General features: G+C 38.1%; 1 protein-coding gene across 2 annotated transcripts in view; it reads left to right on the forward strand.

Annotated features, from left to right (window-relative positions):
- KDM4C (lysine demethylase 4C) overlaps positions 1-16,674 on the forward strand; it is a 301,610-nt gene that overhangs the window by 28,694 nt on the left and 256,242 nt on the right. For both annotated transcript variants that reach the window (XM_042877489.1, XM_042877490.1), the window contains exons 3-4: positions 6,455-6,630; positions 9,156-9,270. In XM_042877489.1, the coding sequence (XP_042733423.1) occupies positions 6,455-6,630; positions 9,156-9,270 (291 nt within the window). The remainder of the gene's footprint in view (positions 1-6,454; positions 6,631-9,155; positions 9,271-16,674) is intronic.

Raw genomic sequence — 16,674 nt, forward strand, 5'->3', positions numbered from 1 at the left:
ATCTACCTGTCAATCCAGAAATTCACATGCGTTTTACCTTTTAGTAACTGGATGGCATTGAAGTGCGTTGCACACCAGAGACCACTAATGCCTGATTTTTCTGTGGTTCTGACATGCCAGTTCACCAAATCCACATAGCCCAGTAAACCCAATTGTTCCTTTCCTCTACCTGGCTGGAGGCACGGTCTTTCTAGTTCTGATTATTGTATTCATTGTCTTTGTCAACCTCAGAGGTAAGGTCAGAACATCTTCTCTGTTTGGAGTACTGCCTGCTGGAAACTGGGACAGAAGGACCCTTTTGCAGTTGTTTTCTCACGTGTCTCACGTACACATGCCTGTAGAACTGAGGTAAGATTTTCATCCCACTTACTCATATCCTCTCAGTGATCGTGTAGGTGAAACCACAGGATGGTGTGTGGTGTGTACCCACTATATTCTCTCTCTCAGGCAAAGTATTGCTTACTTCTAATGAAAGAAGTACTGGTTTGTACAGGTGGAGGAACAATGGCTGAGACACAGAGCTTAGACACAGGCCTGTAGGGAAGAAGAGAGACTATCTTCATGTTGTCATCCACAGTTGGTTTTTTGTCATCTTCCCACCTCACTCTTGCCAGGGTGCTGGCATACAATGATGATTCATTCCATGCAGTGCCCTGCCACATAAGTCATGTATACTTGATGTCATCTGGATCTTGGAAGTGGGTATTATCATCCAGGTTAATTGCACCTACAATTTCTACCATAGCTAGTTCCCTTAAGTACTGGATACTTTTCTCCATGGTGTTCCATTTGTGTGGGTTAAATACCAGGTCTTCCTTGGGTTATCTTTCCCTCATGGCTGACAAGAGTTGCCACCATAGGGTGAAAGAGTGTGTCCTCTTTCCAACTCTTTGTCATTGCCACTTTTCCGAGAAAGAGATCCCAGCTGCTCAGCTTTACTGGCCACTGAATCCAGGCTGCTGAAAGCACCATCCCACCACTGGAGCAGCCAGGTGACAGTGTGCTCCCTGGCTGATGGCTGTAGTCTTCTTGCATACCTTGAAGCTCAATCAAAATTAGGAGTTGGGTAGTTTCTGTCTCTTCCTCCTTTTGCCTTTGTGAAGGCCCTACTTCTTCTCCAAACTTAGAACCTTCTCTCTTTGCTAAACTGATTTCTGTGAACATTTATTTGTTTTGCTTATAGGGACAACTGATATTGGCACTGGTTGGTTCTCTGGTTGAACTGTGGGGCTGGATAATCTTTAAGGCCCCTTCCAATCCAAACCATTCTATAATTCTGTAAAGTTCCTATTAAGTTCCTACTTTCCTATTATACGTAAAGTAAACAGTAGAGGCACAAGAAAGACAGTATTAAAGCCATTCCTAGACAGATGATATACTGTACACCCTGAAGCAAATTGGCTAACAAATTTCAATCAGGCTGTTGAAAGCATGGAATAATGCATTTTAGTTCTATTGTCACAGAGAGTACTTTTCTTAAAAAGGAAAGCCACGGAATAAGAGAAAAATAAAGTACACTGATAGATTAATTGCTAATTCTTGACTAAGAATTATTCTGGAGTCTCAAACTGCACTTATGTGGAGCAAAGCACTTAAATGAATTTGCAAACAAATTGACAAGTGGGAAAGTAAATTTTGGAACATTGCACTGAAGGTATACATTGACAAGCAGAAGGAAAATAACTTTTTCAGATTTTGAATGAAACTAGCTACATAGAAATAGTAGCCACTGCTGTTCAGAATCAGATGTGGGACAGGAGATTACCAGTACACAGAAGAGGATTTAATACAAACTGTATGCTTTGATAGCATTCTGAAATAACTTCAGTTCTGTAATATGCAGATTCATAGGGGAAAATGAATGGTAGTTTATAACTGTGACATTTGTTATCTAAAACTGAATACATATCCCCTAAGTAACATCAGTCAATGTAAATATACTTCGGCTATTTGCTGTAAATACGGATAAATGAGAAAACTCTGCCTTAGTTTTTTTTTTTTTTTTTTTAATTTGAACATCAAACAATTGATGATTTTAATCTAAGTTGCTTTCATAACATAAACATGATTTGTCTGACTTCAAAAAGGTTGTTCATTTTTAAAGGGAATGTTAAGAGGCCTCACTGGGAGAGTAGATCCCAGGGTCAGTAGTAAAAAACTTGACCTAGTCATTATTTCCAACTGTGATACGGCCTCTGACTATATGTCATTTTAGATATGGTGTTTTAATATCGTTATTCCTTGCTCTGACCTTTGCTAGAAAAAGTAAATTATTTGGGGTGGAGACTTTGTTTTCATTTAAATGATGTGTAGAATATCAGTGCTCACACAATTCACTTTTTTAATGAGTAATGACAATCATAAACATATTTCAGATAGTTGAAAGTGGATATTTTGACTCAATGTTCACAAAAGTGTTTTAATCACTTAAAACACGCTGACCTTGAAATAAAGAAGATAATGCAAATTTTACTTTTCAGTATTCATCTGATTGAGCCAGATGTACGAGTTCATGCTTAATAATCATGAAAATGGAAACCTCTGTGCACATATTTGATTTTTATGCATATATTCTGAATGCATGACTTCCCTGCTCCAAACCAACATTCGGTATAATGCTGATGTGAACAAAACTTAAGATTTGCATGAAAGAACTGTGTAGAAATCACAAGATGATTCAATTGTTTTTTCTCTGAACGCTAAAAAAACTGAAACAAGCTCTGGAGTCCCTATATAAATGAAATCACGTGGTAGTTGAGAGGAAAAAAGACAGAGGGGATTCTATCCATGTGAGAACTGAATAAAGGAAAAGTTGGTTTGAAGTCAAAATTTTAGATATAGAAGTATATTACTATCTGATATTTTTTCTTTAGCTTGGTATATTCAGGTTAGTATGTACTTACTACCGTGAATGGTGTTGTCCAGATCTCTTAGATGGTTGGATTTTGAGTACTTGAGCATTACAGTTTGCATGCTTACAGTTGTTTTAGTAAGGTAGCAAACGATCTTACGATCTAAGTAGTGTTTTCCTCTTATTTTTTTTAAACTCTTTATTTTTTACTGAGTGATGTTATAACAGTCTCTAATGGGCAGTGTTGTATGAAATCCTGAACTGCTTCATTAGAGGAATGATCTAGCTAGCGCAGAGTAAAAGCTACCTTTAAGATATGAATTAATTATTCAAGTTCCGTGATTCATAAATAGTAGAGATACTTCTACAAAAGCCATCCTGCTTGCTCTGTTCTGCTCTGTTCTGCTTCTCTGCTCTGCATCTGCTTGCTCTGTCAAAATTTGCAAGCCAATGCCTATGAAAATCTGAGATCCGCAGAGAAATGAGTTATAATGAGGGGAGCAAATCCACAAATACAGCATCCAGATATTTTGTCAAGTAAAATTAAAAAAAAAGGAGAAGCTAGAAGGAAAGCAATAAGATAAAATAGACTGCCCAAAACCTGTCTCCAACTTTGTTTTAAAATTAGCAATTTCAAATCTAGAGAATTTTCTGTTTTCAGATAAGTAGTAAAAGGAATATTCAAAATTATGCAGTCTGTTAAAGAACACTTCTGTCACTACAGGATTCTTGGAAATTTGAAATGGCTTTAGTGATAACAGTTTCATACCTACTGAGGAATAGATTTTGGACAATGGTGATGGCTGAAATAGATGTTAGCTTTACAATTGGCTAATCCACACAGAGCTTTAATATTTAATTATGAGCTTTAAATTGTGTTAATACAAAATCAGTATGTCTTAATGAGTCCAAACTGCTATTCTAATGGAACTGTACACTGAAGTTTTGTGTAAGTTAAGCAGACAGCAGTTCTCTGAACTAGCTGTAATTTCATAAATATATCAGAAAAAAAAGAGATTTATTCATACTCTATTCAGCAAACAACATTTGGAAAAAGGACTGTCAATTGTAGGAATCATAGAATCATACAGAGTGGCCTGGGTTGAAAAGGACCGCAATGATCATGGTGTTTCAACCCCCTGCTATGTGCAGGGTTGCCAACCAGCAGACCAGGCTGCCCAGAGCCACATCCAGCCTGGCCTTGAATGCCTGCAGGGATGGGGCATCCACAACCTCCTTGGGCAACCTGTTCCAGTGCGTCACCACCCTCTGTGTGAAAAACTTCCTCCTAATATCTAACTTAAACCTCTCCTGTCTCAGTTTAAAACCATTCCCCTTGTTCTATCACTGTCCACCCTCATAAATAGCTGTTTCCCCTCCTGTTTATTAGCTCCCTTCAAGTTCTGGAAGGCCACAACGAGGTCTCCCTGGAGCCTTCTATTTTCCAAGCTAAACAAGCCCAGTTCCCTCAATCTTTCCTCATAGGAGAGGTGCTCCAGCCCTCTGATCATCTTAGTGGCCCTCCTCTGGCCCTCCTCCTACTCCAAGAGCTCCACGTCCTTCCTGTGCTGGGGGCCCCAGGCCTGGACGCAGTATTCCAGATGTGGCCTCACAAAAGCTGAGTAGCTCTTGGAGGACAATCACCTCCCTCCCCCTGCTGGCCACCCCTTTTTTAATGCAGCCCAGAGCACAGCTGGCTTTCTGGGCTGCAGGCACACACTGGTGGCTCATGTCCAACATCTCATCTACCAGGATCCCCAAGTCCTTCTCCACGAGGCTGCTCTTAAGGAGTTTTTCTACCAGTTTGTATAAACACCCGGTTTTTCCCTATACAAGTGCTACACCTTGTACTTAGCCTTGTTGAACCTCATTAGGTTTTCATGGGCCCACTTCTTCAGCCTGTCCAGGTCCCTCTGGATGGCTTCCCTTCCCTTGAGTGTATCGACTGCACCACTCAGCTTGGTGTCATCAGCAAACTTGCTGAGGGTGCACTCGATGCCATTGTCTGTGTTGTCTGTTGTCTCATCAACATCTATTGATGAAGATGTTAAAGAGCACTGGTACCAAGACCAACCCCTGAGGGACACTGCTTGTGACTGGCCTCCACCCTGACACACAACTAATGAACCTTTGACTGTGGCTAGCAATCAGATCTTAATCCACTGAACAGTCCACCCTTCAAATCCACACCTCTACAATTTAGAGAGAAGGATGTGGTGAGGAACAGTGTCAAAGGCCTTGAGGAAGTCCAGGTAGGTGACACCCGTCACCCTTCCCCGGTCCACTGATGCCATCACTCCCATCATAGAAGGCCACTAGATTATTTAGACAAAATCTGCCCTTGGTGAAGCCGTGCTGGCTGTCTCAGATCACCTTTTTGTCTTATATGTGATTTAACAAAGCCTTTCTAGGAGGATCTGCTCCATGATCTTCCAGGCACAGAGGTGAGGCTCTCTGTGTCTTCCTTTCTCCCTTAAAAATGAGAGTAATGTTTCCCTTTTTCCAGTCAGTCAGGATTTCACCAGACAGCTGTGATTTTTCAAATATGATGAAGAGCAGCTTGGCAACCACATCAGCCATTTCTCTCAGAACCCCAGGATGGATATCATCTGGCTTGATGGACTTAAATACATTCAATTGCATGAGGAGGTCTATGGACTTGTTCCTCTGTTACATTGGGATGGAATCCACTCCCCACACCCTCACCTAGAGGTTCAGGGTTTTGGCAGACACATGAAGACTGACCACCAGTGAAGACTGAGGCAAAGCACTTACTGAGCACCTCAACTTTTTTTATGTCTGAGGAAGCCAGCTCTTCATTACCTTTTATCAAAAGGGGATCACTTTCCTTGGCCTGTCTCCTCCTGCCTATATGCATGTAGAACCCCTTTCTTGTTATCTTTCATGTTTCTTGCCAAATTCAGCTCCATCTGTGCCTTGGCTTTCCTGATCCTATCTCTACACACACAGACAATAGCCCTGTATTACTCCCAGGCTACACAACCCTGCTTCCACTTCCTATACTTTCCCTCTTTTCCCTCATTTTAAGCTGCAAGTCCTTGCTCAGCCATGATGGTTGCCTGCCTCCTCTGCTCGACTTCAGCTGGGGGATGGAGAGCCTTTGCCCTTGCAGAAGGGTGTGCTTAAAGAGCTACCAACTCTGTTCTGTACCCGTGCCCTTAAAGACAGTTTCCCAGGAGATCCCACCACACAATTCCGTGAGCAGCTGGAAGTTTGCTTTTTACTTATATTGAGGATAACAATTCTGTATCGTAGTGAGCAGTGCTTGTGCACTGTATTGTTTTCTGATTGTAAAGGATTTCTGTCCATTTGTGTTACACGTGTATGTTTGCACAGTTGCATGGTCTGAATTGCTGTGGGTTAGTGAGTTAGTGCTTGTGAACTGAGCAACAGAAGATGATGTTATGGCCATTTTAAGTTTCTGTACCATCTAGGTGCACTAATATGATCATGTAGTTAAGTGTAGCAGCTGGTAAGCAGTAAATTCACCGTGTGGGCATATTTGATTCTTTGGATTTTCCATAATATTTGGAATTGGTGTGGCAGCTGTTGATATTCTGTATTTTTCACCCAAATGTTCAGGTTATCCCACCAAAGGAATGGAAGCCAAGAAAACATTATGATGATATTGAAGACCTGGTGATTCCTGCTCCAATTCAGCAGATGGTCACTGGCCAGTCAGGGCTCTTCACACAATATAACATTCAGAAAAAGCCAATGACAGTGAAGGAATTCAAGCAGCTGGCCAACAGTGACAAGTATGTATATGTAGTCCTTGCTTAAAATGGCTAGTGTTTATTTGTTACTATATTGTGATTTCTTTTAAGTGTGGTAATAGGATGATGGTGATTATTATTACTATTTTTTTAATGTACCTCACGGAAGTTTTTCTATCTCTTTAGTTGTAGAAGCATACCACAATATGAATCTTTCTTCTGTTGTTGAAAGTGGCTGTTGCATATGTTGGAAGTAAAGAAAGGAATCTAGAACACAGTTGTACTTAGAGAAACTCCATGTTCTGGGTATGGCAAAGCAGCTATTAAGGAAGAAAAAAGAGGTGCTGAAAAGGGCTGGGCACTATACTATAAAAGCTTCAGCTTGGTGAGTGAGGAGAGAGGGAAATGGTAGAAGGAATACTTCCCCATTCCTTTTGCCAGTGTAAAACAATATATTCTACTTAAGTACTTCTCAAAAACTGGTGGAAAATGATTTTTGGATTGTGACATAAAGAATCGTTGAGAGAGAAGATATTTGAAAATAATGAGTTAGAGAAAGCAAAATAATAATGGCTTAGTTTGAAGAAAAGTTTATCTTGTTAACTAATTTAAGAAGTTAAAATTTAGAGGGGAGCTGTTACCAAGATAAAAAAAACTATTAAGAGCTCTTGAAGAGCCTTCTTAGAAAATGTTCTGTAGTATCCATGCATGTGTAGAAGTGGAAAACTGATCTCTTTTTTTGAATTTAAAAATATCTGTACATCTACTTTTGTACTTTTTGTGAAAAAAGTGGTTTTATCACACAGAAGTTTCTTTTCCTGATAAGTAGAAATGGAAGTCTGTTTTTGTGGTTGTTTAAATGTATTTGTTCAGAACTGTTAGAGGAGAGAGTAAATAGAAAGTTATGTCAATTCCTATGATATCTATTCATGTATGGTTGAAATGTGTATTTGATTAATTCATGGAAGAATGAGAAACAATTTTTTAAAATAGATTCAAGAATGCTTAATACCTGGAATGTATTTGGGAAGCATTTCTGATTTCAGTTTTTATACCTTTTTTATTGAAAGCAGTTTACAACTTCATAGTTAAAGTCAAGAACATTTGGGAGAATTTTTAATGAATTATTGAGTCTCTCTCTGAATATTTGTAACTGCTCTTGAGAAAATGTCACTTCCTGTGACACTGCTAATATTCTTTATTTTTCTTAAGCTATTAAAGAACTGGACCTCTTATAATCTTATAAAAAAAGACTTTTATTCCTTTATGAAGAAAGCTTCCCTTTCCTTAGATACTGTGGTGATATCCCTTTCCTTTGGAAAAGAGGAAAGGACCAGGAACATCTGAATGAAAGTCACAGCTCCATTTAAAACAATGGTCTGTTTTAATGCTGTCTAATGCATTGCATCTTTTATCTGTTTAGGTGTTCTCAATTCACCATTTAAGCAGCGTGCTTCTCCACCCTGTCTACAGGGAAATATGGGCATACCTGCATTCCATAGTGGAGATACTTGTTATAGTAACTGAATTTATGTATCCTTATTACTCAGTGTCAAACAGAAACACAGGTCGTTTTCTGGAGCCATATAGTGAAAAATGGTGGAAATAAAAACTCTGATGCTAAAAATTAATTGTTTAAGATGTATATTGTTAACTGCTTATCTTTGTTCTGTTTTATCACGTGGTGTACTTTGTTCATATATATTCAGGGTTTCTTTCCAGTGGTTCAGCTGTAGTAATCTGGCAGTGCTAATGATGAACTGTTTCTCAGAGCTGCAGTAGAAGGAGTACATGTTTTCTTTCCTAAAGACCAAAATGTGGGAGAACAGAGTCCTGACAAAAGGATCCCACAGGAAAGGCTATTAATGAGTGTTTTTTATGATAGTATGCTAATGCTGTATTTTCAGAAGATTTTCAAAGAGTAACCTTCTTGGATATATAAAGGTATAGTATCCTACAGGGGAAAAAGGAAAAGATCTCTTATGTATTTTATTTTCATTGCTTGAGAGAAGTTTTGCTATCACTGTTTGAAATGCTCTGTCTCCTCTTGAAGTCTTTTCCTGGGGGAGGAGCAAGGAAGCAAAGCGCTGTTTTTGCCAAGCAGTACTGTTGCTTGGCAGAATTAGTTCATTTGAATTATTGTGAGATAGACTTGTGTAGGCTCTGCCTCTGTGTTTGCAGAGATAGTACTGAAGCAGAGAAATAATAAATGTCAGTTGTCAGAGAAGTGGCTCTTCCGTGTGTGTTTGTTACAGAGAACAGAAATAAAAAGAAGGACATTAGTATGAAAGCAGTCAGGACGGGTTCTGTTTATCTCCTGCAGATTAAAGAAAAATGTTGTATGGGTGTGTAACTTCAACCAGTCTAGCTGTCCTGCATGAGGTTACATTCTGAGCTATGAAATCAGGAATTCAGGCAGGACAAGTAATAATTTTTCCCTGTGTATTCCAGTGTATTTGAAATAGAGTGATCTTTTAGGATTCTCTTTGCAGGATCAGAAACACAGTCCATTTTGAAGGTGGTTGTTGAAAGACTAGCTGAAATTTGCCTTACCTCTTCTTCTGCAGATACTGCACCCCAAGATACATAGATTATGAAGATCTGGAGCGTAAATACTGGAAGAACTTGACTTTTGTGGCACCAATTTATGGAGCAGATATCAATGGGAGCATTTATGATAAAGTATGCGTAGCTTTTTATGAAGCTTATCTCTTCCAGCCCCCTCTGAAAGGGTATTATACTTAGAGCATACATTCTTGTTTTGTGTCTGAAAAACCTCTTTCTGAAATCTTTGTGTTACTCTCTTAAAAGACTCTAAGCAGGGTTGAAATTAATTGTACATCAGCAAGCACATTTCTGTAGGATATTGATACTTTTTCTTATCATAGGACTTCTTTCTTCAGCTGGAACTTTCCAGGGCTTTGAAATGCTTTACTGTTTAATTCTGAACATTTCAGTATATATTCGGTATTTGTGTACCTATGTGGAAATTTAGTGATATTTTAAGTAAAATAAGAAGTACATTTATTTCTCACTTTCATGGAGGATAATGGATCACAGTACTTTGTGTGTGTTGGGAATGTCTACAGTTTCTGTGAAATATGCTTGTGATTGCACTATGCCTCTGAATTAAAATAAAGAGGAAGTGCATTTTAATGGTTACTCATGAAGATCTCCATGAATTAAAAAGGACTGGACACATATTGTGTTCTGTAAAATTACAGTATATCAAATTGGTTATATAAACATTGGATATGTAAAAATCAATATATTTATAAATGTATAAATATATTTTATATAAATAAAAACTCTAAATAGAGATTTTGATAGAATTATTGAAGGAATGAGATTGATTGAAGAAGTGCTGGCATCAAGAAGTTTGAGGATTTTCAAAATCATAAAGCAGAGTTTTATCCAAAAGAGCCTGTCTTGTACAGAGTTACAGGCTCCTGAGTTATTTCACGTTGTACGTAACTCTCTTCTACAAACATTAAAAAAAAAAAAAAGAAAAAAAAGTAGAATTTCCCTGTGGCAGATAGTCTGAGATGCTCCTAGTATTTCATACTTCTTCACAGAAGACAAATTGCTGGAATACTGTCTCATGATACATATAGTCAGCCAGGATAGTTTTAGGCTGTTCAAGTTTTGTACTAGCTTATATGAACTTTTAAAGGCAGATGCAAATGTCTACTGGTCTTTAGTTTAGAAAAAGCAGCAAGTCCAAATTCTGTTTTGTGTCCAGTTACATAAAAGCGATTAGAAAAATAATTTAAGATTCTGATCTGGGCTGTTTCAGTGAAGAGCTGCTTCAAGTGTAGGTGGTCTCGAGTTGTTTTATTTCTGTATAGACTAAAATAGGGCACAGGAAAACAGTGTTTTTTTGTTTTTTGTCTTTTGCTTTTTTTTTTTTTTTTGTGTGTATGTGTGTGTGTGTCCCAGTACATAAAAGCTTGCTCCTCTTTAAGATTTTTTTTTTCTCCTTTTCTTCCCTGTGTCCCCTCTTGTCTGCCCTTTTATCCCCCTTTTGACTCTCCTTTTGCCCCCTCTTCTCTCCCATATCTTTTTTGTTGTTGACAGATGACCTCTCATTCTCAGCATACCAGTGTTTTACAAATATACATGTTATGGTTGTGATTAAATAAGTATTTTAAAATAAAGAGAAATGTTAGTGAGAGGTAAAGTTGTGGAAGAAGGAATAAACAGGCTGAACAATTAACACAGCAGCCATTTCAGAGTGTACAGTTCAGTGGAGTGTCAACAAAAACAGGGAGTAATCTCTGGTATGAAAACTGTTGATGAGAAAATTGCAGATGCCAGATCAAAATTTTACCTCTAGAATATTTTTGCCAAAGTTAATTTTCAGCCACTAGATGGTGTGCTTGGGCAACTTATATTTTTCGTGTCTTAAAATTGTTAGTGCTAAGAATGTTTTTTTCCCTTTGGTTTCGAATTAGAGATTGTTTATCTTATGTATACAGTTTGTTTTGCTACTGCCATTTTTTGGGGGAAAGGGATGAATATAGTTAGGTGCAGTATTCAGGAGAAAGAGGAGGGCAGAATTAGTTTGACATGAGAGCCTGAAACAGAAACAAGTGCTTGGTTTTTACATTATGCATTTTATACTAAACTGCGTGTTATTGATACACAATGATGCATGTCCAGCTGGATTTCTAATAGTAACTAACAGGAATTTGGTGAAAATGTGATGTTTATGTATGGTTGAGCTGTCAAAATTATTGAGAAGTATTTCTGTACTGCAAGTAATTGCTCTTTGTTTTAAAAGTTTGCCACTTCTATTTTCTTGTCTGCATGATGATTATTTTTATGACAAATCAGTGCCTGAAGCTCAACCAAGTTTTGAGTTTTGCTGTTTAAATAATTTAAGAAATAAGATTTGTGGAATGCAGCATCTTAATAGCTGCTTAGATCATAGATTTTGTAGTTTACTATTCTTAAATTAGAGAATGAAAGGTTTTGAAGGATTTGGGAGAAGGGGCAAAGCTAAAAAATCTGTTATGTAAAAGAAAAAAATTGAACAGTTATAAATACATGTTTTGAAATCTGACAACTGCTGTCGATGATTCAGAGTTTACTCTTGTGATATATAGATTTTTCTAGGTTCGATCTTGTTCATAATGTATTTACAGTTTTACAGTGTTCTGTTGGTGTTGAATAGACATTAGATCTTTGTAAGGAAATAACGTGAAAAAAATGTTTTTTATGCTGTATACAGCTTTATAGAAAATAAATTAAGATATTTCAAGCAAACATTCAACTACTATTCTATGCTGTAGGCATTCTAATTGCTTTTATACTGTTTTTCAGAAAAAGACAATAAGAGTGGCTCAAGGAAATAGTTGCACTAACAAATAGATTATGAAGAACATTATTTCTGTTAAGTTTATAAGCTTAATTGGATAGATGCTCAGGGTTTTGTCTCTCTGTTCCTATAACTTCATCTGAACTTGAGTGAAAATTAGTAATCCTGACAGAACTTGCAAAATCTACAATAAAGCACCAGTCTTTCTAGCTTCACTTGTTAAATTGATTCTTGAATTGAATATGGACACCAGTTATGACTGCTTTGGAAGTTTAATTTTGAAGCGGTTATTTTTTAATGTTATTTTAGTAGATCTCTCTTGCTTGTAAGTTAGCCTGAATGTAATGCCAACTTGAGCCTGCAGAACGGTTGCAGAAACCTGCTGTTCCTATCAGGAAGAGGAAGGAGAAGAGTTCTTTTGTTTCTGATATCATATCTGTATTAACTTATCTGTCAATTATAACTGTGAGTAAATTGGAGAGTGTGATTCACCTACTTTTTTCTATATAGTCTCTATCCTGGGAAACTAGTTAGACCTATTTCAACACTACACTCAGTTGAATAAATCACACTAGTAATTGTGGAGGCTACAAATTTAATTGTTTTCTTATGTGAGATAATGGGAGCTCAAATAAACTTTTTTTTTTAATGTTTTCTCGGGGTCTTTTCTTTAGAAAATTTTTATTTATTTGATATCATACTTTCATGGGCAGTTAGGAGAAAATCTGTGAAACTCGTATTTGGATAATCTAGCAGCTAGGTAGAAAAAAGTCCCTAATTTCAAAAGATGTTCCAAAGAAAAGTGACTTACAACAGCTCATAAAACATATCTGAATTAAGTGCTATGCAGTAAATGCTTTTCATAGAGAAAAGTGAAGGTATGGAAAAAGCATGCATAAATTTTGGCTTACCTCTTTCTCACCACTGTTTCAGCTGGCTGTCTTGAAGGCAGAACTTTGCTTTCCTTTTCCTTCCCTTAGTTTTATTCTTCCAGATGCGATAATCCTTCCTTCTCCCACACTTAAGTTGTGGAGAGCACATTTGTTTAGTAGTATAGGGAGATTGATTCAGTTGAGTTTGCAGGTTAACAGTTGGTTTGAGTTGTAGGTACATTTCTAATGTAACATTAGCTTTAGCATCTGGTTTCCACTTGTATCCTTAAGAGGAACTAAGTGGATTTTAAAGCAGCACTTTAACATTAGCTTAAGAGTTTGGTTTTGACAATGAAATGAGTTAGGGATGGAATGTGAGTTGTAACTTTACCTCAGACATGGGAACAGCAGGGTATAGCAATCTAGGAGGTTCTTGGAGAGCATTGGTGGCAACTTCCTGACCAAAGGGGAAGAGCAGCTGGTGAGAAAAGGTGGTCTTTTGGTAACTTAATCTCAAAAGGAAAGGCCTGTTACAAGTGAGAAAGTCTGAGACAGCCTTGGGCTGTGCTGACAGTGAGGTTGTAGAGTTCTTAAGAGACAGCAAGACAGAAAGCAGGACCACAGTCCTGACTTTCAGGAAGCCAGACTTTGATCTCTTAAAAGAGGAAGAGACTCATGGGATAAGCCCCTGGAAGAAAAGAGGGACCAAGAAAGGTGGCTGATATTCACCCCCTCCAAGATAGTCCCAGGTAGCAGAAAGTCAGGCAAAAATGCAAGGGGACATTTGTGGATGGGCAAAGATCTGACAAATTCAAAGATAAACTGAAAGTATATAGAAGATGAAGTCTACTGAAGTCTACTGTGAGGTGGAGTTATTCTTGGTGAAAAAGAATCAGGTTGATAAAACTTAAGCAAACCAGACATATATGCATCCTTGAGTTCATATGGGAACAACAAGTAAATGCTAAGAGCTACCTGATGTCACACTGAGGCCATTCAATTATATGTGAATGATCATGGTGTCTGGGAGAGATGCATGATGATTGGAGGGAAGATCTTACCTTCAGGAAGGGCAGGAATGAGGACAGAGAGAACTACATGTCACTTAGCCTCACCTTCATCCCTGAGAAGCTGATGGAACAACTAGCAATTCTGAAAGCCGTTCTGAGGCACAGGAAGAATAGGAAGGTTGTCCATCACAAGAATTCAGCATAGATTCACCAGGGGGAAGTCACGCTTCACCAGCTTGTTAACTTTCTTGACATTTGACAAAGTGGCTGACTTGGTAAATGAAGGGAAAGCACTGGATATAGTATAACTTGACTTCAGTAGGGCTTTCAACACTCTGTGCCATAAGATCCTCATGGAAGCTGAAGTGAGGATGATGAAGGAGTAAGCATTTCAAAATTGGCTGATTGGCCAGTTTTGGTGAGATCAGTGGGCCTTGTTGGGGGCCAATAGCTAGTGGTTGTTATGCTAAGGGATAGTTATACCTGAGAGTCAGTACTAGATCCAGTGAATGATCTGGGCAATAAGGCCTGGGAAATAACTACCCCAGGCATATCGAATACGTCTTGGAGGCTAAGCAACTGGAAAGCAGTGTATCAGAGAAGGCCATGGGGAGCTCCAGTGAATCTGCTTGAATGTGAACCAACAGCATACCCTTGTCACAGAAAAGGCGAATGGTGTCCTCAGCATACTGTTAAGGAGGAGCGACGGCTGCAGGTTTCTGAAGGGAGGCGGTCCTTCCTCTCTGCTCTCAGCAGGTGAAGCAACTCACCTTTTAGGAAGAACTACTGGTGATAGGTGGACAGTTGTACTGGATGAGTTGTATGTTTCTTCCAGCCTTGGTGATTCTATGATTCAGTGATTTTATGATGATGAGTACTATGTCCAGTCTAGACTCCACAGAAAGAGAAAAGAGTACAAGTGTACAAGAGTCCAAAAAGGACCACAGATGAAGGGACTGGAACATATGCTGAGAGAGCTGAAACTGTTCATTCTGGAAAAGAGATAGCTCATTTGTATATATAAATAGCTGAAGGGGGAGTGCAAAGAAGATGGGGCTAGACTCTGTTCAGTGATACCAGTTCTGGAGGTAGCAGGTGCAAACTGACATGCAGGAGCTTCCATCTGAATGTCAGGAAGCAAGCACTTGTTTACATGCGTGCCACTGAAGTTGCCTACAGGGACTGGATTCTCCATGCATGTCAAGACAGTCTTACAGATTCTTTTGTGAACTGACTACTTCGTGCGTCTTATATGGCATTCTTTATAGTAGTGGACAGTGGAAGCTACTGGGTAGCTTAATAAGAAGGCAAGAACTACAGGAACATTGACTGTTACTGTGACAATAAGAATACAGGAGAACAGTGTATAAGAATTACGTACAAAAACACAGGAATGAAATTTAGAATGAACTTGTGGTAATGGGTGGCAACGGGTGTAGATGAGTTCTCAGTGGTCACAGTTTATGTTATTTTGAAAAAAAAAGGGTGTTTACAAGCAATGGTAGAGACTGAGAATCAATGTGGCCGAGCATGAAATGTGCCTGATTTTCTTCCTCAGTCTGCCTGAAAGCCACAAACCTGATTTTGCCTAAATGTTTCTATCATGTGGTCAGATAAGCTGAACTCTTATCTCTCAGTAGGATTATGTATATGCACTCTGCATTGACGTCAAGAAGCCTCATTGCAAATCAGTATTTTTTAAATGTAGCAATTTCTGTGTGTTTTAGCATGTGGTAACTTGAAATGTCCTTTCTGTGTATGATCTCACAGTTGAGATCAATATGAGTGTTCATTCACTTACATATTTGGTTTTAGTATCTATTTCCACAGGGAATCTACTAACTTCTCTTATTTTTTCCACCCTTAAAAAATGTGCGGCAAAAGTAAGAGTCACCTCTGAAAAGTTACTGAGAGGAGAAAAAATAGATTGAATACGTGTTTATTGTGCAAAAATTCTAATCATAGCATTTTCCTATTTCATTCTTATGCACCTTCAAGAAGCAGTAAAAACATGGCAGGCTTTTTAGTATATTCATGACTGTGAGTGGGTGAGTGCGTGGACTGAGGAGTGGGTGACCAAGCACAGATTTTTCTGCATGGTTCTCCTACTCTCCTTCACTCTCTAAATCAGTTTTATTTTTTTAAACTCCTATTATGTGAGCTTTTACAGTCAGTCATAGAGACATTTTAATCCTAGTTGTACAAGAAATGTATTGTTTGCCATATTAATATTGAAGGGAATCCATGTGATAATCAAGGGAGAAATTAAACACTGAAAAATGGCTTTGTTTATTAGCGTATATATGTACAGAAACAACACTGATAGAATATCTCAGACTGATGTGTATCAAGAAAGAGGAAAGAATGGTGCGGTGTCACTATCCCAATTACTTTAAAAATGGAAAATGAATAGAAAATGATTTTGTTTGAAGCCCTATTCTTTTCTGCATAGAGATCCTCATTATGAAAAAAAAACTCCCTAATTTCAGGTTTTTTACCAGGGTACTGGAAGCCACTTCTTTTTTTTGTCCTTGAGAACAGAATGGGTCAGCTCCTTTTGAGCTGTGTTTAGGTATTTATGAGAGCTGCTTGTGAGGCATTCCCTTTTATCTACATACTGCCTTACAAGTTGGTTCAAATGCTATTAAAAGAACCATAAAAACTCATGACTGTAATTTACAGATAGTCTGAATCATCTAAAAAGTTAGCAAAGATTGGAGTATTAGTTTTTTACATAACCTGCTGCCTATAACTTGTACTGTTTCTCTGAAGAAATGCATCATAAGTCTAATGTGCTATGGCAAAGACAAAGAAGTTGTTTCACATCTGTATGTCTTTGTTGTAGCAAACAGAGAAAAACACGCTGTTTTTTAACTTCTCTCCC

Source organism: Lagopus leucura, unplaced genomic scaffold (assembly GCF_019238085.1).
Source record: "Lagopus leucura isolate 7727_CA_CO unplaced genomic scaffold, USGS_WTPT01 Super-Scaffold_100018, whole genome shotgun sequence".
In the NCBI taxonomy this organism is placed as follows: domain Eukaryota; kingdom Metazoa; phylum Chordata; class Aves; order Galliformes; family Phasianidae; genus Lagopus; species Lagopus leucura.